The sequence below is a fragment of the Pholcus phalangioides genome, unplaced genomic scaffold (assembly GCF_987345545.1).
Source record: "Pholcus phalangioides strain wild (caught in Gottingen) unplaced genomic scaffold, Ppha-v1.0 ptg000011l_1, whole genome shotgun sequence".
NCBI lineage: Eukaryota > Metazoa > Arthropoda > Arachnida > Araneae > Pholcidae > Pholcus > Pholcus phalangioides.
Genome location: NW_028301604.1, coordinates 40,935,450 through 40,959,055, shown reverse-complemented (window position 1 = coordinate 40,959,055; position 23,606 = coordinate 40,935,450). Strand labels below are relative to the sequence as shown.

At 37.7% G+C, this 23,606-nt stretch overlaps 1 protein-coding gene across 12 annotated transcripts in view; it reads right to left on the bottom strand.

Annotated features, from left to right (window-relative positions):
- The window catches only part of Oga (O-GlcNAcase), a 338,350-nt gene that overhangs the window by 256,926 nt on the left and 57,818 nt on the right, over positions 1-23,606 (bottom strand). For all 12 annotated transcript variants that reach the window (XM_089239539.1, XM_089239538.1, XM_089239540.1 and 9 more), the window contains 2 exons: positions 17,054-17,151; positions 16,830-16,960 (listed from right to left, as the gene is read on the bottom strand). In XM_089239539.1, coding sequence (XP_089095665.1) covers positions 16,830-16,960; positions 17,054-17,151 — 229 coding nt within the window. The remainder of the gene's footprint in view (positions 1-16,829; positions 16,961-17,053; positions 17,152-23,606) is intronic.

Sequence of the window (23,606 nt, the reverse complement as noted above, 5' to 3'; positions counted from 1 at the left end):
TTTTTGAATTCATAGTAGAACTACAACATGAACCTATATCCTTGATGCACGTATTAAAACGATGTGAAATGTTGAACTTTTCAATTGTGATTCATTTGTGTGGCTGCTCCCTCATTACTACTTTTATCCGCTCATGAAGAGAATAAAATTAATAAAACTGCTTGCTACCACTTTTTGCGATTTTTATCATTACAAGAATGCAAATTTTGGAAGCTACAACTGACATTTTCTCAATGAAACCATAACCATTTACACACAAAAAAAACTAATTTGGAAATGATACAAAATTTCATCCAGTACAGTAACTTGATGACATTGTGCCGTCTTCAAGCGCAGAGTTGCATTGTTACATTGATTGAAAATAATTTATTTATTTTTTACTGTATTCTATTATGTGTTTGTTTTGCTTTTTAATTATTTTCATAAATTAAAAATTATTCAAATTAAATTCAAACATTTATACTTCAGACAATTTTTGAATAACTATCTTCTAATGGGAAAACGGGGGGGGGGGGAGGAAGGGGGAGTAGAAAATTATTCATGTTCGCAAGGGGGGCCACAGGAATGAAAAATGGGTGAAAGGGGGCCATGGACAAAAAAAGGTTGAGAACCACTGGCTTAGATGACAAAACTGGATATTCAAGGTAGAATTTCTAGATTAGTTTTTTTTTTTTAAGTTTTACAATTTGAATGGCCTTTCCAATCCTTTACAATTAAAAAAAAATTCACATTTGCAATATTGTAAGAACAAGGCGAATTTAAGCCATATAGACGCTGTCTTTGAATGCCAGCAGATAGCCACAATAGTACTGCAATTTCCGATCTGTAACTCCAAAATTTGGTAATTACACGGACCCTCATTCTGGGAAGCAACTAGATATTCATCATCTCATTCTTTAACAACCCGCGTGTATATTAATACACTATAGTGTAAAAAGTTGTAAAATCACTTTTTCAAAATCGTGCGATCGTGATAAATGGTAAAAATAAAAAAAAGGTTGGGATGTTTCTCTACTTTTTACTTCTTCATAGAACTAGAAAATAACGTGTCACGGAGGACGCGCGAACAAAATTTTTATGTCTTTTTCCGAAATTCCAGGTATTTGACGTGTTATAGCGTGTCAATCGCATCTCTGGTTGATTTTAGTGCCGTGCATTAACACCGCTTGAGTCGTCCAATCTCTTCTGGCTGCTGCATCGTTGCCTAGTGGAAGTTATGTCTTCCTGTGCTATCATGAGAGCTTGACGCTGTCGACGGAGTCTTGCAGATGTCGTTCTTGGATTAAAGCTTACTGCTGATAACAGGTTCTTGCTGTCACTATAGCTGGAGTCATTCTCCTTGGATAATCGCTAAAAGGGCATCGCTAGGAGATGCTAGGACTGAACATTCATAATCAGAAGATGTGGTTCTCGTGATGGAGGGAATATGAAGGACGCCTCAACAGACTAAATTGGTGAGTTCTAACCATTTTGCATTTTGTTAAACTTTCATGGGTAAAAAACTTTAACAAAAGGAATTGAATTCCTGCATTTTTAAATATTTATGTGTAAAACTCAGAATCTTCCTTCGAATAAATGTTGAAGTGGAAAAACTTCTTTTATTGTTGTCATCCATTTGATTTAATGTTGGGAGACTAAAAATAAACTGGTATGCAAATGGTATTTTGCAAGAGCCACACATGCAGCTTGGCGATCAGTCCAAGATGCTGAGGAGGAAGCGGGATCCGATCATGGCTATTGGTAAAGTCATGCATGGAGTTTCGCTGTCAGTCCAAGGTGCTCAGGAAATAGCAGCATCCAATTGTAGCTGTCGGTAAGGTCTCGCATGAAGTTTGGTGATCATCCAAACAGGATAGGAATCGGCAGGAGTTGAGAAGGCAGAGAGACAAAGGACAACCATCAATAATTTTTACTCATGAGAAATAGGTGGCCTTGAAGTAATAGCAACAAATACGAAGTTCCATAGTTTGAGTGTCGGCCCAGTTGAGCTGTTTAGTCGACCTTCCATTTTATTGCTTGTTGAAACTGAAATACTGTTTTGAAGCAAGGTTGTGATTATATACAACTTTCAAATCACTGAACATGTAAATGAGGTGTAATGCACAAGCACCTCAATCAACATCAGAGTTCAAGCGACAACCTCGGAAATCAGTTTCTTTTCCCCCCTAGAATAATTTGTGACACGCTGGCACTAAAAACATCTGTACATAGGAAAACTTAGTTTGTGTAGTCAACAGAAACAAATTATAAATATAAACAACATAATATATGCATAGCATTAAATAGACATAGTATATAAATGTAAAATAAGCTTAACGTATGCATTATTATTACAAAAAGTCAAAAGGTCAGGCAAGCCACTCTCGCTACATTAGTATCAGCATTTCTCCCCCCCCCCCCCCATCATGTTGTTACATTGAATTCCACCGTTATTAAATATTGGAATTAATACATCTGTGTGCTCAAATTTGGTACATTGGGATATATATGTCGGCCTTACATTGGTGATTTATTATATATCGATACATCACCTAGTACTAATGCGTAGGACAGTTCATAATAGCACTATAGCTGGCATTGTATTGGTGAAAAACATACATTTTTACAGAACATGAAAATACATGTGAAGCTTCTGGTGGCATAAAAAAGTTGTTAATTTTGACGTATGATATATATACATACAGGGTACATAGGTAGCAAGGTGTATGGTATTTTATTAGCAAACCGTTGACCCTAGAGGCACACTTCTCATTAGAAAAAATATCCAAATAACGTATAATACTCAGATATGTCATTTATGTTGCAAGGGGTTGTATAGTTATTAAAATAACTATAATAGGGGAAAGTTAGAAAAAAAAACATTGAATGTGGGTAAAATAGTTTTAAAAAATTAAAAAATTTCCAGACCACTTTCCATTTTTCAAATTAAAATATCTCAGCGAATATTTTACTTGAAAACATGGAGACTGTGAACTTGACAGTTAAAACTTTTTTCTTTGCAATATCTGGTGACCGTACGATAATCGTTTTTGGAGAAAACTGATTGAAATCGTATTGACGGTAGTTTTCGATTCAAGGGGAAATTCGCATAATTTTCTCATTTCTCCGAAATTAGAAAGCCATCTGTTGCCCCAAGAAGACAAAACAATGGGGGGGGGAATGTTGTATTTCTTCTTCTTTCGCCGGTAGGATACTTCCTGAAATCCAGCATCATCACCATCATCATTACTGTTTTGAAATGGAAGGGGATCTTCTTCCTGATTGGTTGGCTGGGCCTCGACATTTTGGGACGGGGCTAAGTCGATATTGTCACCTGAATTATTTTCTTCGTTGGGCGGTGGGACCACTTCGTCTCTAAAGTCTGAAACAGAGAAGGACACCATGTCAACTACGTGGTCTTTATCTTTCTCAGGGCTAAGACTAATTTTATGTATCTTTTTCTACTTTTTACCCTTGCTTTCGGAGCTAGTCTCCCCCTCGGAAATTATTTTTGCATTACTCCTGAGCTTACTTCTATAGGGTTCGTTTTCATTACTCTTATACTGAATTTTCAGAATACTTTCTTCTTCGTCTTTCATGAAAATTTTCGCTACGGCGTGTGGACATGGGTTCTTCTCTATTTCGGAGAAAAATTTAACCGTTGCATGCACAATATTTTCAACTAATTTGACACCATCATTTTCATCACAACATATATAATCACCAAATAATTCTAACACCTTATCAAACTCTACTGCAGTGGTGCAATTTTCGTCACCTACACTGCTCAGACTTCTTTGTCTATCCGAATATTCTCCTACCATGGTTTTAGCAAGCAAAAATATGTTACTATATCAGAATCATCGTCAAAAAGATCGATTTGCACTTTAATCCTATGAAGTTGGCCTCCGGCGGTGGAGCCAATTAGCGGACAAAATCTCGTCATATTCTAAGATAAGCGGCAAGCAAAAAGAACTTACCTTTAGCAGACAAGCTGTAAGCAAGGTACCAAATGCAGCATGAGCACAAAAATAAAAAAGCACTAAGGGGGGCGTAACTAGCGTGGGAGAAAAAGAATCTGGGCAGGGGATCAGGTCAGATCGTTGAAGTTCGCTGTCGAATGCCACCGCAACCTTTGTCGTATCTCATTCCAGAAGCGTCGGAAGGAAGCTCTCGACTTATTTTTTGAAAAAGAAACCAATGCATTCAGGTAAAACCTCAACCAGTCGAGCTCCAACCCTTGGCCCTTCGTTCTCCTCCTCGCTAAATCCCTTCGGGTATTCGGTAGTGTGGCACCGCTACTCCCGGATGAATTCGCAGGGGCACGTACCCTTGATGACCATATACCGTGTCTGAAGGCTATTTTCTGCGACAGGCCGTGACGGCAGCTAGCATGCGAATGGTTTTTTTTTTTTGTTTTTGCAGATACTGGACACCAGCTCTCAGAAGAATAAGAATCTTTCCCTTCAAGATCCAGCAACAGAATGACAACAGCCAATCCTCCACATCTCTTGGCCAATCAGGTTCTCCCAGCATAAGAACTATTTTCAATACGCTGCAGCCATAGAATCAACTGACCAATCGCAAAACAATAGTGTATGTCTAGCCACTCATGTACGTAAATACAACCTGAGACTTTAGTGCACCTATGGTGGTGCACTGTTAATATTGGCCAATTGCGCATTGTTATGCATTACGTATTTTAGTGAATCACGTGCCATATTGCTTATTCTAATGCAGTACTTATGGTGTATTGTGGTATTGCCAATGGGGATAAATTATGCATTGTGTTGTTTTGCTTATTGTAGTGTTTTGCGCTAAATGTGATGCACAGAATATACAAATACAAATACAAATACAAATACAACGCCACAACAGGCAAATTGCCCAACGAGGTGGCTGACTTAAGAACATCATGGATCCCCGAGCCCTTTTTTACCCTACCTACGAGCCCTACCTATTACTGCTACACCACACATGCACCCCGCCCACAACCCCCCGCGGAACCCCCCAACGAATCGGTACATGCGGGAATGTGTGTGTACGTGTAGTGAAACCTGACGTGAAGTTTGTTCCTGCGTAATGCTTGTTATGTGTCGTGCTGCCATCTGCCACCAGTTTTTTTCTAACTATGAGTGAAGTGTTATGATTGAATGATTTATCGTTGTAGGACTGTTGCTCTCTGTGGCGAGACTTTTTAACGGGGAGATCGGCTCGCATTTGCGCCTTGAAGTTGGAAACCACCGCCTTGAAGTTGGAAACCACAATATAAACAAAATGAAAAAAGGTAATTTAAAATCCCCCCCATATGGATTCGAACCCGATCCCTTCGATGCATCACACCGAGACTATACCCACTCAGCCAACCAGACATAAATGGTGCAAATGGTAGACATATAATGGTGCATTGTTTATTGCGGTGCTTTGAATTGCTTGCATTGCTTATTGCACTGAATCGCTGATGGTGTGGCATTGCATATTATGCTGTATTGCTTATTGTGGCACATTGCAACGCATCGCATGATATATTGCTTACTGTAATACAGTACTTTTTGGATATATTATGGTGCTTTGCTTATTGAAATACATTGCATATTGTGGTGCATTAGGTTTTACGCTGTAAATAGTGGTACATTGCTATTTTTGGTGCATTGCATATTGTAATGCATCTCGTGCTGTATTGCTTATTCTAATGCATTGCTTATTATGTTGCTTTGCTTACGTGATGCATCGCATATTGTATTGCATATAGTTATATATTGTGGTGCATTGCTGATTGTGGTGTGTTGCTAATTGTTATGCATTACACATTATAGTGCATCACATGCTGTATTTCTCATTGCAATGTGGTGTATTGGGCTATATTGCTTATTGTGGTATACTGCAAATAGTTGTGCATCGCTGATTATAGTGCATTGCTTGCTTATCATGTTTCAGTGGTTATGGTGTTTTGTGGTGCTTATTGCAATGTATAGTGCTGTATTGCTTGTGGTGTGTTGCGTATTGTAATGCATTACGTGTTGGAGTGCATCGCATACTTTATTGATTATTATAATGCAGTACGTATTGTGGTGTATTGTGCTTTGTGCTGCATTATACGTATTGTGGTGTATTGCGCTTTGTGCTGCATTATACGTATTGTGGTGTATTGTATTTTGTGCTACATTGCACAATGTACGTGCATCATGTGCTGTATTGCTCATTATGTCGTGCCTACTGCTTATTGTGGTGCATTGTGTATTGTTATGCGTCAATGCAGTATATGTATTGTATGGTACATTACGTATTGTGGTGCACTGCAATATGGTGCATTGCTGATTGTGGTGCATCACACATTGTAGTGCATTGCATGCTGTATTGCTTGTTATAATGCAGTGCTTATTATGTATTGTGTTGTATTGCTTATTATAATACATTGCGTATCGTAGTGTATCATGTGCTGTATTGCTTAATCTAATGCAGTGGTTATTGCTATTGCACTGTATTGCTTATTGTAATGCATCACATGCTGTTTTGCTTAGCCTAATGCAGTGGGTATTGCTATTGTACTGTATTAATTATTGTAGTGCATCGCATGCTGTGTTGCTTATTATAATGCAGTCTGAATTGCATATTGTGGTGAATTGCTCATTGCGATGCTTCGCTGATTGCAGTACATTGCTGATTTTGCTGGATGTTGATTTGTACTGTTATGCATTACGTACTGTAGTGCATAACGTGCTGTATTGCTTATTGTAATGCAGTTCTTATTGTGTATTGTGGTGCACTGTGTATTATTGTGCTTTGCTTGATGCGATGCATCGCGTATTGTGATGCATTGCGTATTATTTTGTTTTGCTTGATGCGATGCATTGCGTATTATTTTGTTTTGCTTGATGCGATGCATCGCGTATTGTGGTGGATTGCATATTATACAGTATTGCTTATTCTGGTGCAATGCAAATAGTGGTGCATTACTCATTGTAATGCATCGCGTGCTGTATTGCTGATTTTAATGAGTGCTTATTGCATATTGGTGGTGCATTCCATATTATTGTATTTTGCTTAATGCGATACATTGCGTACTGTGGTGCATTGCATATTGTGTTGTATTGCTTATTGTAATGCAGTGCTTATGGTGTATTGTGGTACATATTATGGTACTTTGCCTATTGTGATGCATCACATATTGTTTTGTATTGCTTTGCATTCCTTATCATGGTGCACTACTTATTTTCCTGTATTGCTGATGGTGGTGCATTGCTTATTGTTCTTTATTGCCTATCGTGGTGTATCACGTATGTATTACGATGCATCGAGTATTATGTTGTATTTATGATGGCAGCACATTGCTTATCGAAATCAGAGTGGGAAACTGGCAATTGAATGACTATTTTGCAGGCGAATTCGCAGTGCCTGAGGAATATTTTGCTTTATAATTAAAGATGTGATGAGTAGTTAGCTCCATTGGAGGAGTTTGGGAAGGGGGGGGGGGTGGACGCCCTAGTATATATATTTTTTTTTATTACGATTATGAACTTTATTTTCATTATCATGTGAGGGAGGGCAATGGTTAGGCAAAAATGTGTGTGGATTTCCTTTTCCCATGATCACGTATCCAGGGTTCGTACTCAAAAATGAGAAAAAGTATGAAAATGCAGGACTAAAAAGTAGGACGGGGGAGGGTAACCCCATTGGACAACATAGTCATACCATAGTGAAAAAAAAAAAATTTTAATAATTAAAAAAAAAATTTTGAACTAAATTTTTTTTTTTCAATGGCACTATTTCAGTACCCTATAAGATTGACTCAAGTCAAAGCAAAAGGACAGATGACTTGGTTACAAAATCAATTTTTGGCCAAAACAGTGTATTTAGCAACCATAGAGATAATTCTTTTCTGTCTCTCCTCATATATATTTCATTCTTTTTTTTGGAGTCTTCCAAAGTGCAGAGTCTGTCAACTCCTTTCGACAATGCACAGCAACTTTTGAAGATGTACGTTTTTTTAAGAGTGATGCTCTTTCGAGACCACTTCCAAAAGCGCAGTGCAAAATGTGTAAATTACAAGACCTGATGTAAATAAGGCAAGGTGAACCAGATAGTTTTACTGCTTTCTCCATCCTTTTTTAAAGGGATTGGTTCACATTTTACTATTCAATGACAGTGTAATCATTTTTGACAAATGAAGGACTTCTATTTCTAGCTCTTTGCTGAGCATTATAAATATTGTTTATGCCTCTTCACACATGCCTTAAAAATACAGAAGACAACTGAATGCTATTGGGTAGCTTCAGAATCATCAAACTTAGAATAGGCCTATGTATCCAACTGCTTTGTAATGCCAACTGTTGTTTCAGCTATTTGCACCATAATTTTGAATGATGAATGTTAGTTACTGTCCAAGACCATGAAGTAATAAATACAAAATTATTTTTTCCATCCAGACAGAAGTTTTTAATGACTACTATACTTGTTGAACCCTCAAACAAAGCAAATGAAAAATTAATCAACCAAATGGCCCACATACACTCCCCTCCCCCAAATAACCTTAAAAACAATACAATTTCTGCTTTGGCAGAATCATTAATTACATTCTCCAACATTTGTAGTATTTGGCAATATATCAATGATTCTCTGCTCAATTAAAATCAATTACACAAATTTTGTCGATAGGATTTGGTAAAAAAGTAGAAACTAGAAAGTAGGACAACACCGAGAAATTGGGACAAAAGTAGGATATATTACCAAAAAGTAGGACGAGTGGGAGCCCTGCACATCTTATGTTGATCCGCTCGCGTCGAGTGATAAAGTTTTTTTTCCTTCTCTCTGATGCTGATGTTGTTATCTTCATTTTTGAATACGGTGGCAAGTGAACCTGTTTTCATTGGTTGTTTTGTTCATAGCGCCGGGTGGGCGAATTACTGACTGTATATATGATTGACTGATGTGTATTTGTACTTTTCTTACTTGCCATGAATAAAACTGGCTTTGATGCCAATAGTTTATTTTTAACCTGGCCTGACTCGACTCATAATTTTCGATTTTAGATTTAATGACTGAATAAGAGTTTAGATCTCTATTTCGTGGATTGTAACAAACCCCAACATCAAGTTTATTATCATTTGTTTTCAAACTCAAACCATATAGTTTCAATATTAATTCTCTGCACGTTACACTCTCTAGCCTTCAAACATGATTTTGCGTATATCAACACTCCACCGATCTATTTCTAAAAAAAGTATCGTATCCCGAGATATGTAAGAAAGATTCATTCCCATCGTTTGCCCAAGATTCTGTAATGGCTATAAGATCCAAGTCCTCCACAACTATCATAGTTTCTAAAAAATCTTTCTTGTTACCCAAGCTCCTGGCATTTATTAACACACATTTTAATTTGCCCGGCGGTTTGTTGTCAATCGAGAAGCCATCCAAGTCAGAGGTGGGTAATTCCCCGTCAGTACTGTTGTGATTATCATTAACTAACCCGCATTCCCGCCTGCGTGGTCTGGGAGTAAAAATCCTGACCTAAGCCTATCGTAAACTTCCCAGACCTCCTCCTATTTAGATGGATCCCATCCCAATGAAGCCACCTATCGGTAAATGCGGGAAGCTCCAAGAACGTGACCGCAAGTGAGGAGCATATGTCCTTGCTCAACATTGCATTTAACACTAAATCATGAAGAAAATATAAATGTATATAAAGAATATAACACACCCAAAAAAAAGTATTAAGCTAAATGTCCTTTAGGACATTTGCTCAAATGAATTGGTGGATCCTACTAACCCTTGGTAGTACTGGAATCACTGCCACATCTGAACCTCCCTCACTAGCGGATAATAGTAAATCCCAGTACCAACAGAATTACCCGCAAGGACAACTTTTGGCGATGAAAAACGTCACGAACGTTGCTCATCTTCCCCCCAGGAAGACAACAGGGCTTGAAACCTCGAAATTCCCTACACACTCTGTTCCCAAGTTACCTAACCATAGAATCACCGATGATTAAACCCCTATCACTATCCCCATCCACCCTCTAAACTGTTGTTGTTCGTGGAGATTGCTTCTTCATCAACAGGTGGCTCGACGACAAATGGCTGTGTTATAACTGGGCCTCCCAAACTCTTTTTCCCGTAATGTCCAAACACCCCTTACAATTGAAACTATCAGCTACTATCCCTCTAGATCAGGGAACCTTCCGTCGCAAGCTCTACACAACACTAGTTGAGGTCGAAGCATACTAACACTATTGCTAAAACTAGATAATACTTAAAAAATAGGAAAATGAGAAACGTTAACAGGAAATTAAAATAACGTAAAATACATTACAATGCGAAATATACGTGAAAGATAAATGCTGAAAAAATAAAAATAAAAAATAAAATGCTGAACACTAAATCATGAAGAAAATATGTATGTATATAAAGAATACAACACACCCAAAAAAAGTATTAAGCTATAAAGTACAATTTATAGTTATTAGAATTAGCTAACTATCTCTACTCACTAACACTAAAAACAATAGGCCCAAATGGGAAAAAAATAACTGGGAGTACCCAGGAAAAGTATACACTGTTTGTTAATGTAATGTATCACCCCCTTTGGGTTTCCCGTTACGTGTTACAGATGTCGCGATAACCCTCCCCTCTAGTCACCTAGCTAACACTAGTTCCTTCCCCTGGGCGAGGACCCAGTTGTGTCAATGACCTTTGATGATTATGTTCAATGTATATGTTTATTTTTTGTAAAGAAATAATTGTTTTCAATTACCTTGTTTAATTAGCGTAGGGCCACAGACTTCCGCTGGTTATGTACAATCCATTGTCTTGGACTCACACTCAATAGCCTTACCGATATCGTGGGTAAAGTCTGGCCGGCTTTGTTTACGGTTATCAAACTGTTGCCAACCAGAAATACAGAATATCCAAAACAATTCCTATTGTGTTAGGATATGCAAATCAACAGGATTGAAGTCATAGTTTTCCCGATGTACCGGAGGAAACTCTTTCAGTGAGCAGATAACAAACCTGTGCTCTGCTATTATAAATAAACTGGATAAACCAGAAACATCACATTCAATCTCCTAACTTCGAGCAGTTCCATCTACTCACTCCATTCAGTGGGGTTGATGGCTGAATAATCTCTAACAACAACTAGTTGGTGATGATGATGTAATGTTACTAATGTTGTAAAAACGTGATCCTCTAAACTAGGCTGGTCCGGGTAGTTGTGTCAAGTATAATCCTCTGGTCATGTGATAGTTATTACCATACATTCTAGTCAGTTGGAAAATGGTTCTTTGAAGGGGTTCGGTGTGTGTGTGACCCACGAAATGCTACATTAACCTGCAGATGAATACAGCCTAGGTCTTCAATGTTGTGCTGACGATTGATAGCGTGATTCGTCTATGGAAGCGATTCAGCAAGTCGTGAAACTTCTGAAAGGTTTCCTGACATCTGTGGGTTCCTGAGGTGAGCCTTCTCAAGTGATCAACATCGTCAGCCTCACTTGAAAACCGGACACTCCGTTCTTGATGTAGGAACTATGTGTTTTTCTATGATGTCTCACTGGTAATTGGAGTTGATCCCCGGCTACATTAGGTGAGACCTTTTCTTGTTGTTTTGTGAATTGAAGTGTAATTATCAATCTCGGAACTAACATGTTGAACTCTACGAGTTACTTATTCAACGTTTGTTGTAACAATAAATATTTTGATCTGTAACTTGCGTAGTTCACTTATTGCCTCTTTAGTTAATTGGATCTTTGTTTTTTATACACTAACGTCCAAAAAACTCAAAAATTTATATCAAAGCGGGAAAAACACAAACCTGGCGAAAGAACAATGAAATGAGAGCGAGAAAAAAAATTAAGTCGATCGAATATATAAACACAACGAAAATTTAAAAAATTGAGAGCAATAAAAAAAAGCACTTATCTCGCAAATCCAATAATGTGCAGAAAACCCAGTGACAAGATCAAACTAGAGAGTAAATTAACACACAATCTAGAAAAATAAAGAAAACACCGCAGAATATGACCCAAAAATAAAAAAACGCACTAAGTAAAACTCACGAGAACGAAGAAAAACACAAAGACAGACAAAAGGGCGCACCGTAATGGATAATCCTTCAGTAATCCCCCAGAAATGGTTCCGGATAAAACTGCTGCTATTTGTCATCGAGCGTAGCATGATAAAAGGGTATGTGTGTGTATATATATATTTTTTGCAGTTTTTGTAATCACATTTTTAATTGGGTTGCTGTATTTTAGTAATACATGACATCCATATACAAATACAACGCCACAACAGGCAAAATGCCCAATGAGGTGGCTGAGAAAAAGATGCCCATAAAAATATGGATGTCATATATTTCAAAAATACAATTAAAATATATGTTGCGCGACTGCCGCCTGGCAGTCGAGTGGTTAGGAAACTAGCTTCTCACTGTGCAAATCTGGGTTTGAATCCCGGTTCGGGCATGGATGTCTACTAACCTACCACTAGCAAATTCCCTGGATGGATCATGCTGATTCCTTGGGAAAAATATGTGAAGGTGACATTTTTTAAACAAATATATATACACTGCTGGCCACCCAAATTACAACACCAAGAAAGACAAGAGATATTGCAACAATATTTATTTTGTAGATAACATGTTGACCAAGCATCAAATGATTAAATTTATAGACTTCTGTGAAGTGTGGTTCCTACCAAAATCAGTAGCCAGAGTAGCTGCCATTGTTGGAGATCACCGCTGCCACACGCCTCGGCATTGATTCAAAGAGACTTTGGATGTGTTCTTGGGGTACAGCAGACCAAGCAGCTTCCACGCGTTGCCAAAGTTGATCTGGTGTGGCAGCTGGGGATGTAATCTGGGTCAATCGTTGAGCGACCATGGACCACATGTTTTCTATCGGCGAAAGATCCGGAGAGCGAGCTGGCCAGGGAAGCAATTCAATCTGGCGATTGACGAAGAACCTTTGGACAATGCGTGCCACGTGTGGTCGCGCATTATCCTGTTGAAATATGGCTGTGGGCAAGCCCTGAAGGTAAGGAAGGACAACTGGCTCCAACACCTCGGAGATGTAGCGCTGGCTTTTTAAAGTACCGGCAATGCGTACTAGAGGAGTGCGAGAGTGATATCCAATACCGCCCCATACCATAATACCCGGTGCAGGACCAGTGTGGCGGTGCATAACGCAGCTGTTCAGCATCCTCTCTCCACGGTGTCTCCAGACTTGAATCCGACCATCGTGGTGTTGCAGACAGAAGCGTGACTCGTCAGTAAAGACAATTTCATTCCATTGTGCCGTCCACATCCTTTTTTCATCGCACCATTGGCGGCGGAGACGTCTGTGGTTCTGCATCAAGGGTAGACGAAGCAATGGACGTCTTGCGGACAGACCACTCTGCTGTAAACGGCGTCGAATGGTACGCGCAGACATTGGATGATGCGGTACAGACTGAATGTGCTGTGCTATGGTTCGTGATGTGGCTGAGCGATCCGTCACTGCCATACGCACAATACGCCTGTCATCACGTGAAGTGGTGCACTGAGATGGATGCGATCGAACACGTCGGTCCGTCGTACCCTCCTGCATCCAACGATCACATATCCGCATTACAGTTGTTTGGTTTCGTCCAACACGACTACCGATTTCCCTGAAAGATAATCCACAATCTCGGTAGACCACTATCCTTCCTCTGTCGAACTCGGATACTTGATCAAAAGATGATCGCGGGTTTTCTACGAGGTATAATTGATCGTTTTTTTGAAAAAACCACAAGAAAAACACAATTGCCGTACTTCAAATCGTCGAAATCTCCAAGCCTTAAATAGCGCTTTGAAGTGGCGCCACAGGCGTGCGTGATGTGCGTCTGCGCTGAAATTCTAATCATTTGCATATCTCACCTCCACTAATGCATGTTGTAAATTTCATATTATTTGCATGCTTCCTTCAGGGTGTTGCATTTCCGGTGGCCAGCAGTGTATATATATATATGTATGATAAAAATATTATACAATGCCCATAAAGAATACTTATGGTTGTCTTATTCTAAGTATGGATAGCTTCTCGATTTACCCCAACATGTTTATCGTATTTCTTTTTAAATGTGTCAATTGTGTTACAATTTACTACTTCCGGGGGTAAGCTATTCCATTTATTAACAACCCTATTAGAGAAAAATTCCCTGCGACACCATAGCCTTGCATTGTCCCTCACCAATCGATACTGGTTGACCACCGCTGAACAATGTTCAGAAAACCTAAGGCGCTGGTCAATGAGAATTCCCAAATCGGTGATCATAGTTCCAATCTATATTTGTTATAAGCATCTTTTTCTCACCCACCTCATTGGGCATTTTGCCTCTTGTGGCCTTTTATTTGTATTTACTGGTGCAGTTTACATACTGCAGTGTTGCTTCTAGTTTGGCCTGTGAAATTGCAGCTGACCATTTTATTGGCCCTCAGACAGATCGGCCAACCCTATTGTTGCTAGTCATTCATTATCAGCCACACGTTTGTTTGCATCCCTCCTAGGCCAAACTGCCTTTTTTTTGTCCTCCCTTGAAACTGGGGTCGGGGTAAATTCCATAAGAGAGGATAAGGTGAATTTCTAGCCCACTGCATAGAACAAAGGCAATTCCACACAATTCTCTTTTCCCTACTGGAGACCATGTCACGTGTCTCTTTCCTTCAAAGGCTGAAAATAATGCATCAGGGCAATGCGTGTCTCTATTCAAACTGGGGCTGTTCTTTTTTCTCATAATTCATCAACAGTCTTGTAACATTGAAAATGCTTCACAACAAGTACAAACAATAATGCAAACTGTAACAGCACAATTTATCAATAATTGACAAGCACACAATATCACATCAATACAGCATAAATTCTCACACTACATCATTCTCAAAGTATAGGGTCAGGTAGGGTAAAATGGTCATAAAAAGGTGTTTTCATCTTTGAAGAGGTATTACCATATGACTTTTTCAAAAATAGGATATATTTTGGCTGATATTTTACATTACATCCTTAGAGAGTATATTAGCACTATTTTCAAAAATATTTTTTGAGTGTAACAGTTTTTTTTCTGCAACTTTTTAGACCTCACTTTTATGACCACTTTACCCCATAGAGTGGGGTAAAGTGAGTAGTGCATGGGGTAAAATGGTCATACCAAATAATAATGAAATTTTAAGAAAATAATCAGTGGGCATTGAAATTTTATTTAACACATCATTTCTACAAACAATCATTTTCTACTTTTAAATTTATAACTTTTAATGTACTCTATGGTTATAAATCTTGGCTTCATTAGGATCTTCAAATAAAACTGATCTCTTATTTCATCTATGGCCTTATTTTCTGGAAAGGCATAAAAATTCATTATTTAGGCTCTTTCAACATATTCAACAGATAATAAATCCTTATTAATCACTTGTCTGATAATTTGCATTATTGGTTTTTGTTCTCTTCATAATAAACCAGCACCCCACGCACACAGCCTTCTGACATCTTTCATAAAGTTTGAATAGTTATAGATTTGCTTCAGATCTTCAAGAAATTTTTTCTTTCGCTATGAGAGTTTAATGTAATTTTTGTATATTTATTTTGTGGCAGTCAAAGTTCAACTATTTTCTCCTATTCTATCATGAACATGTTTTCATTTTGCCCTTTAGTTCTGTATTGCCCTTTCGTTTGCAGCTGAGATTAACGAGGGCAAGGTAGTCAGTATATGGCTCGTTTCAAGTCTCTCATCAGACACAACACTGATATTAGCTAATTTTGACACTTTCTAAGTTCAAGTCAGCCACTCATGAAGTTGATTCTGTATCTTTACTTCCCTTGGTTGTGAATTGTGAAAGTTCAACATCTACAAAAGGGGTGGGGGGGGGGGTTGTTCACATTGAGCAAGAGATTTCAAGCCTTCAATACTAGTCTTCTTTGCATGGTAACCGTGATTTTCTTCTAGAATCCTTTTGTCTTGACTTGTTAATGATCCATCTTCCTTAAGTCGTATGGAATCTTTAACTCATGTTCTTGCAGCTCACATGATACTCTAATGCTCTTTCCAACAGCTAACAATACTAATGGAAGAATGTCAGAGTACTCTTGTATATTCTTTTCACATATAGGTTCAAACACTTACTTTCCAAGTGCATGTTTGCTCTGGAAAAGAAAAAAATTGAACTACATTAAGTAAAAAGTAAATTAAGTAAAAAAAGTCTTACAAGTTCAATTATATGTTAGGCAAAATAGCTCCTAGCAACTAAGTGTTAGTTAAGCCTAATGCTATGACCACTTTACCCCACATTTTTTAAATTACTATAAAATATGAAATATAATGATTACAACTTACCAGTGCATGGAATAGTATTCTTGAGATACTTCTGGAGTGTCCTGTACAGCCAATCTATAAAAAGTTTTAGCAACTAAAATGGTAGAGAGAAGTTATTCAGGCACTCAAAAAATGGAATCCGAGCTTCAACAACAAAAAAATGTTCATTTCCATTAAAATGTTGCTTGGCATTATATTATAGGTGAAAAACTTTGCTACTAGCAAGTGAAAGTTAAAACAGAAATTTGGTAGTAATATCAGTTGAAATTCTTAAGTTATGCCATTTTATGTTCAGTATGACCATTTTACCCCACTTGACCCTATCTCTCATGCTCCTCTCCTGCGATTCTCTCCTCTCCATGGCGTTCCTTATCACCTTGAATATTCTTTTATTTAGCAATGCTATCTTTGCTAAGTGAGTTTATTCAGAAGACTTGAACTTTACAATAAGAAAAGTTATTGTTTCAACAAAATCCACATTCGACTTCATAACAAAAATAAAATTGTGACATAACAAAAAAAAAATACCTGTTCCAGTTTTCTTTTCAATGTCATAATTTCTTTTGGATTGGAGTACGATATATCAAGTCCTGGTGACAAAGCATAGTAAAAGGTGACATCATTATTTTTGGCAGCTTGTATTAGACTTGTCAAATGCTCTAAAATAGAAAGAAAAAGTTATTAATTGATAATTAAATCAGTCAAAAATGGAGCTGAAAGTCAGCAAATATATAGCGAATCATTCAACTGACCAGCCTCTTCCACGCTGTACAATTCCCTCCAATATGCTCTATGTTTAAAATCATCTTTTGGTGCATACATATAGGTATTCAAACCCAATTTTTTCATCCTAAAAAGAAAAATTTTTTTTTTCATAAAAATAACTAAATATCACCAGCAAATAAAATCCTATGATTTCAATATTAGCGAAAATTTTTAAGATTATAGATCTATAGTTTCTTTATTTAACAAATTTCCATACCTAAACAGTCATCTGGCTATGTCAACATGAGAAAATGCTGATTTTCGGTCTAATTATTTCAATTATAATTTTTGTCAATTTAATATCACAGTTAAGAACATATATATTAGTTTCAATGTATTCATAAAAAATTGAGAACAATGTATTTATTAGCTTCTACACTATCAAAAAAGGAAAAAGGTTAAATACAAATACCACAACTGGCAAAATGCCCAATGAGAAGGAAGAAGCCCAAAAAAAATACGGATGTCGAATACATATATAAACTATATCAAAAATACAGCAACCTATAATAAGAGCAATAAAATCAATAGTTATGATAAAATATTATATTAATTGTACATACTGTCCATAAAAATTATGGATAACTTCGATTTATCCCAATATGTTTATCATATTTCTTTTTAGACATGTCAATTGTGTTAGAATTCACGACCCCCCAGAGTAAAGCTATTCCATTTATTCACAATCCTATTAGAGAAAAACTCACTGCCACACCACAACCTTGAATTATCCTTTATCAATCGATACTGGTGACCCTTGTCACAGCAGTTGATTGACAATGTATTAATAACTTATGGTCCATTTTATACAACACGTTGAAAAACAATTCAATCATATCCCTTTGACACCTGCACTCTTCCAATTTAAACATCAAGAGCATGCGTGGCTCTTCTCTGCACCCCTCAACCAAATCAATGTCCCTCTGTAGGTATGATCTCCAAAACCTGACAGCATACTCCAAAAAAACAGTGAACTACTGGTCCTTAAGACCACATGACGTGAAATAGTAGTTTGAGGAGAAATTTTTTTTTTGTTTTCGAGAATAGGATCTTCAACCAATCGGTACACCGATACACCTCTACAACTACTACTAATTATTAAACAATCTTTTTTCCTCACTGGTGGTGGCAGCAATTTCATGTTTATAACTGATTGTATATAAACTTTTTCCAGAGGGATTTTATTTCTCACCATAAATTTTTGTTGCCCGTGCTTTGCATTTTTTTCTTTTTTTTGTGTGCACCAATATCGCTGGCTTGTTTACTTATCGTGTAAACGTATGAGGACATGGCATTTTTCATTTTTGTGATTTTTAAAAACTAAAATTTGGTATATAACAGTAAAAATGTTTTTTTGTCCGTGCTCATCAGCCCCACACTTGGAATCTTTCTGAAGACCCATGCTTTTGGATAATTGAAGAAACGAGTATTTAGGGGCCCAGGTGCATAGAAGTGGGTCTCATATTAATGAAACTGAAGTTCTAAAAAAAAAAAACTAATTTTCACACAACAAAATATAAGATTTTAAATTAAAATGGTTGGCACTGGTTGAGTCCCCCTTCCAAGCATCTTGCTGAATAACATTTTTAATATTGAGTGCCAACTCTGACAGGTGACAGGTACGTAAGCATCCTGTCTGATCACCTGCACCCATTCATGTCCATTGTGCATTCCGACGTACTTGGACAATTTCAGCAGGACAATGCGACACCCCACACGTCCAAAATTGCTACAAAGTGGCTCCAGGAACACACTTCTGACTTTAGACACTTCCGCTGGCCACCTAAATCCCCAGACATGAACATTATTGAACATATCTGGGATGCCTTGCAATGTGCTGTTCAGAAGAGAGATCTCCACCCCCCCCCTCTTACTCCTACGGATTTATGGACAGCCCTGCAGGATTCATGGTATCAATTACCTCCAGCACTACTTCAGACATTAGTCGAGTCCATGCCACGTCATGTTGCGGCACTTCTGCGAGCTCGCAGGGGCCCTACACGATATTAGGCAGGTGTACCATTCTTTTTGGAGCAACTTAATTTTTAATTAAAAATATTAATAATTCTATAAATGAGCATTTTACCTGTTAGTGCAAGCAAATACTTTGATATTTAAGAAATCTATATACGTGTATATTAAATCCATTAAAGACGACTTTGATTTTTAGAAAGAAAAAGACTGAGTGGAACCACTCCCACCATTTATTGGCAAAGAAAAAAAAAATTTTAATTTTGAATGGCAAATTTTCTTACCAACCGGCATCAATGGGTTAAAGATGTTTGACCAATCTATCTGTTTCATAATTAGCTTTTAACAAATAACTTCACCTGATAACTTTGATTTGACCATATACTTCATTTCAGTTGATTATTAATAGAAACATCAATTAAATCACAGAACTTGAACACATAATTTATCATACAAAAACATTTTATTTCAAACATATGGTCATAGAGAGCTATCATAATCACAATTTAATTGTTGCACTTTTCTTAAATCACAGCATTTCAAGAACTGAATACATTTTCTATGATTAATTAACTTTCATCCACATCTTCAAATGTGGATTTATCTGAAATTACAATGAGAGAGAAAAAAAATTAACTTTTATTATGCCTAACAATCTTTAAATATGCTGTACATTTTATTTTAGTTGAAACAGTTATTAGCTGTATAAGTACACATAAGTCTTGCACAATGGCTCATGGAAAATTCATCTTCAGAAAACAGTTCGACGCAAGTCAGTGAGCCAGAATTGACTGAGTGAACGAGTCAGCAAATGATATAGTAGTTAGTGAGTGAGTGACAGAGTGGTTGATGAGTGAGCAAACTAGTGAGTGAGAGAGTGAACAACCTAGATATTGAGTAAATTGCTTAGAGAGTGAGTGGCAACCTAGTGGTAGACGGCGTGATCTAGTGAGTGACAGAACAAGTGACTAAGTGCATGACCTGTGATTGAGTGTTTGACAGAGTGAGCAACATTCATTCACTCACTTGATCATTCATTCATGCATGTCAGTATGTTGTCTGTGAATTTTTCAGACACTACAATAGCACTTGGTTGGGGCGACTCACCACCATTTTATTACATTAGGAACAAAGATGTATCAACTGTGTTTTGTAAGGGAAACCAGGCATTGCAAACAGATACACATGTTCATGTCTAGATGTGTTTACCTAGGGCTTGATAAATTCCAGGTGCCAAGTTGCCATGGAAAAAAAAATATTATATATATATTGGCACCTAAAATTTCCTATGCATGATCACAAAATTTTGGGAATTTATGTCGGCGCATCTTCTAACATGAAGATGGTTACTAAGTGCTAAAAAACTTCAATAATTTTTTTACTTTGGACTATTTCTCTTACAAATATGCTTGGCTGGCACAATAAATGCTTTTAAATTTTTCGAGCCCTGTTTCTACCCGAAAGTTTTGGCCACAGATAGATCAAGAGAAAAACCCTATTGCTAGATAGATTACTTTTTATTTTCACTGTAATAGCTTCGCTCTAAAACACATCTTTGGTAATCTCTTGTGGGCCCCCATTTAAATTAACATAGAAATTTTGCAGTGTCCTATGGTGGTGTCGTAGTTTAACTCTATAAAAACCAATCCGGCCGTAGACGGCTCTACATGCAAACAGCCAAACCGCTCGTAGCCGGCCGAGATGGGGGGTATGGGTATATAAGACATTTTTGTGAAAGGGCAGGGAGGGATGATTGACAGCTGTCGTCAGAGGCGGGAACAAGAAAGACAAGCGTATACACCCCATCAGTTGGATTCCGGAAGCTCCACTTCGATAAAGCTGACTGTTGTTTGCAACAATACAACAAAACGAGAGGTTACACTATCATGTTGTTAACCACGACGTTGGTGAAATAATTTTGGGAAAAGAATTTTAAAATTATCAAGATGTGTTAAATTTTATTGCTTATAATAGATTATATTATTTAGATATTTAGAATTTATGGTATCTTGTACTTCTGCAATTGTTGCGTTTTCCTGGAACTTGACTTACAATTCGAGCCAGTTTATGTGCAAAAAAAAGGACACGCAGCATCAAATAATTTTGTTTTATTTGTTGCATACCAACACAATTTATTGAGCCTGTCATAACAGGTGCTCTATCTGAACAAAATCCTGGCAATTTATTAATTGGAACATTGCTACATTTCCGAAAGTTCGGTGTCATTTGTGTAATGTTATCCGTACTGAACTTCTGAAAGCCTCCATCTTCTGAAATTTTCAGAAAATTTTTTATTCTTTTTTATTACAATTATGTCGATACTCTCATGAAAAGAACTTTCCTTTACCCAAAATTCGGAGAAGTATTTTACTCCTAATAAGATTTTTAGAAGTGAAAATTAATTTTAATGTACTATTGTAACAATTATTGTTATGGGGATGATGCCCCTCGTATCGAATGAAAAACATGAAAAGATTCTCTACATGAGCTGAAATGAATTTTTACTAGGAAACTGGGAACGGTCCTGCTTGAAAACGTTCACAACCTTGAGACTCCTTTCCTAACGGCCATATGCTTCGCAAGTTCTGTAACTTTGTCTAATGGTTATATATTTGGATCATGCGTTAGGGAGGGGCAGCTGCCCCATACGGAAAAATTGAGAGGGTGGCAATTTTAGTGACAAAAATGTATAAAAGCACTTTGTTGTGATTCTGGGAGTTGGAAAATCAAGCCGCAAAAATTAGCGCCCACTCCTCCGGGGCACCATGTCCGCCTGTCCCCCACCCCTAGTTGCGGCCCTGGTCATCAATACGCATATTTTCAGTTCACACAAAGAAAACCTTCTATGTTTGGATAAGCATGACTAATCACCGACCGATATCATTTACTAGGACTGTAAAAGCAATACAAAAAAATTTGTAAAAAGCAAAAAAATTACGGTTTGTTTTTTTGTGTAAAAAAACATAAGGCATGTTGCAAAGGGACATTAACATGCACATGAACTGAGCCCGTGATAGTAGTATAATACTGGTAGTATATTTCATTTTGTGCACAATTTTGCAAGTGTTGTTTTATTTCTTTAGCGTATTACTAAGGTTTTTGATTGTTAGTTGAGAGGTTAGTACACAAACCTCTAGCAATATGATTTGACTTCCTTCTGGGACGGCTGCCTTTAGGATTTGGCACCAGACTGCACAGGCTCAACTATGCCCATTTTTGTGCATAAAATGGCTGTGCAATGATAAAAAAACCCACCTAAATAAAGAATGTGGGGGGGGGGGACACATTGTTACAGGGGGAGCCTAGCGAGCTATAGCAAAGGGCGGCAGGTTTGAGGAATAAGTGGCCGAGAAAATTAGTAGAATGTGAAAAGAGTGGCAAAATCATAAATCAGTTTCTGCCTAGAGAGTGAGTGACCTAGAGCAGGGCTTGACAAATCAAAAAATAATTTAAGCACCAACCAAATTTCATAGAAGCCAAGCATTTTTTTTAAATAATGGCTTTATTTTGAAAATAATGCTTTTTTTCAGCTTATCAAGGACTCGGCAACCCTTCTCCATGTTGGTAGACACACTGACATAATTACCAAAAACTTTGTTATCCTAACACTTCAATTTAGCAATCAAACATATAACATTTTAGGCACCAATGCCAAATTTCTATATTCGTCACAGTGACCTGGTGCCTGGGAATTGTGAAACCCTGACTTAGAGCGTGTGCAAGTACGTGGATGACCAAAAGAGAAAGCGAGTGACCTCAGGTCGGTGAGCAATCAAAAGCGTGACCTAGAATAGTTGCAAGCGTGCTAATGACCAAGCAAAGAACTACAGAGCGAGGGACCTGGTTAATGAGCGATCAAAATCGTGACCTTGATCGGGTGCAAGCATGTGGATGACCAAAACGTAACCTAAAGAGCGACTATGCCAGGTCAGTGAGCGATCAAAATCGTGGCATAGAGCGTATGCTATCATGTGAGTGACCAAAAGGGGGGAACGTAGAGATTGTGTGAGCACGTGAATGACCGAAACAGTATGCCAGCATGCGTGTGGCCCAAAGCGTGATTTACTGATTTACAGACACAGGCGTTTTCACAGGAGCGGGAGTCCAAGACGGATACTTCCCAGGGTGGTGAATTCTAGGAATAAGTGGTCAAGAATATTAGAATAGAATGGGAGAAGGGAGGCAAAACAGTAAATACGCCTCTGATTTTTGCCCGATTGAGCATGAGACTTCATTTTCTACGGATCTAGCGTTTTGATAAACATCTGCGGTTACTACCAACTGGGGTTAGGATTATTGATAAGAAGACAGTCAACGTGAGCAAAAAAGGCACGGCTGTAATTTGTTCAGGGGATTTATGTCCTTTCATTGTCAAGTTTGAAAAACTCATTTTCGCAAAAGGGACACTTCCACATAGTGATTTTACCTCTTTTTTCTTACGAAGCAGATAATACTTTATAAGTGGGCTGTTTTTATGGGAGTGTTCCAAATAAAGTACACTGGCACCGGATTAGTACGTGAATACATACAACAAAATTGATTGTAAAGTTTTCGTATGGCTCCCAAATC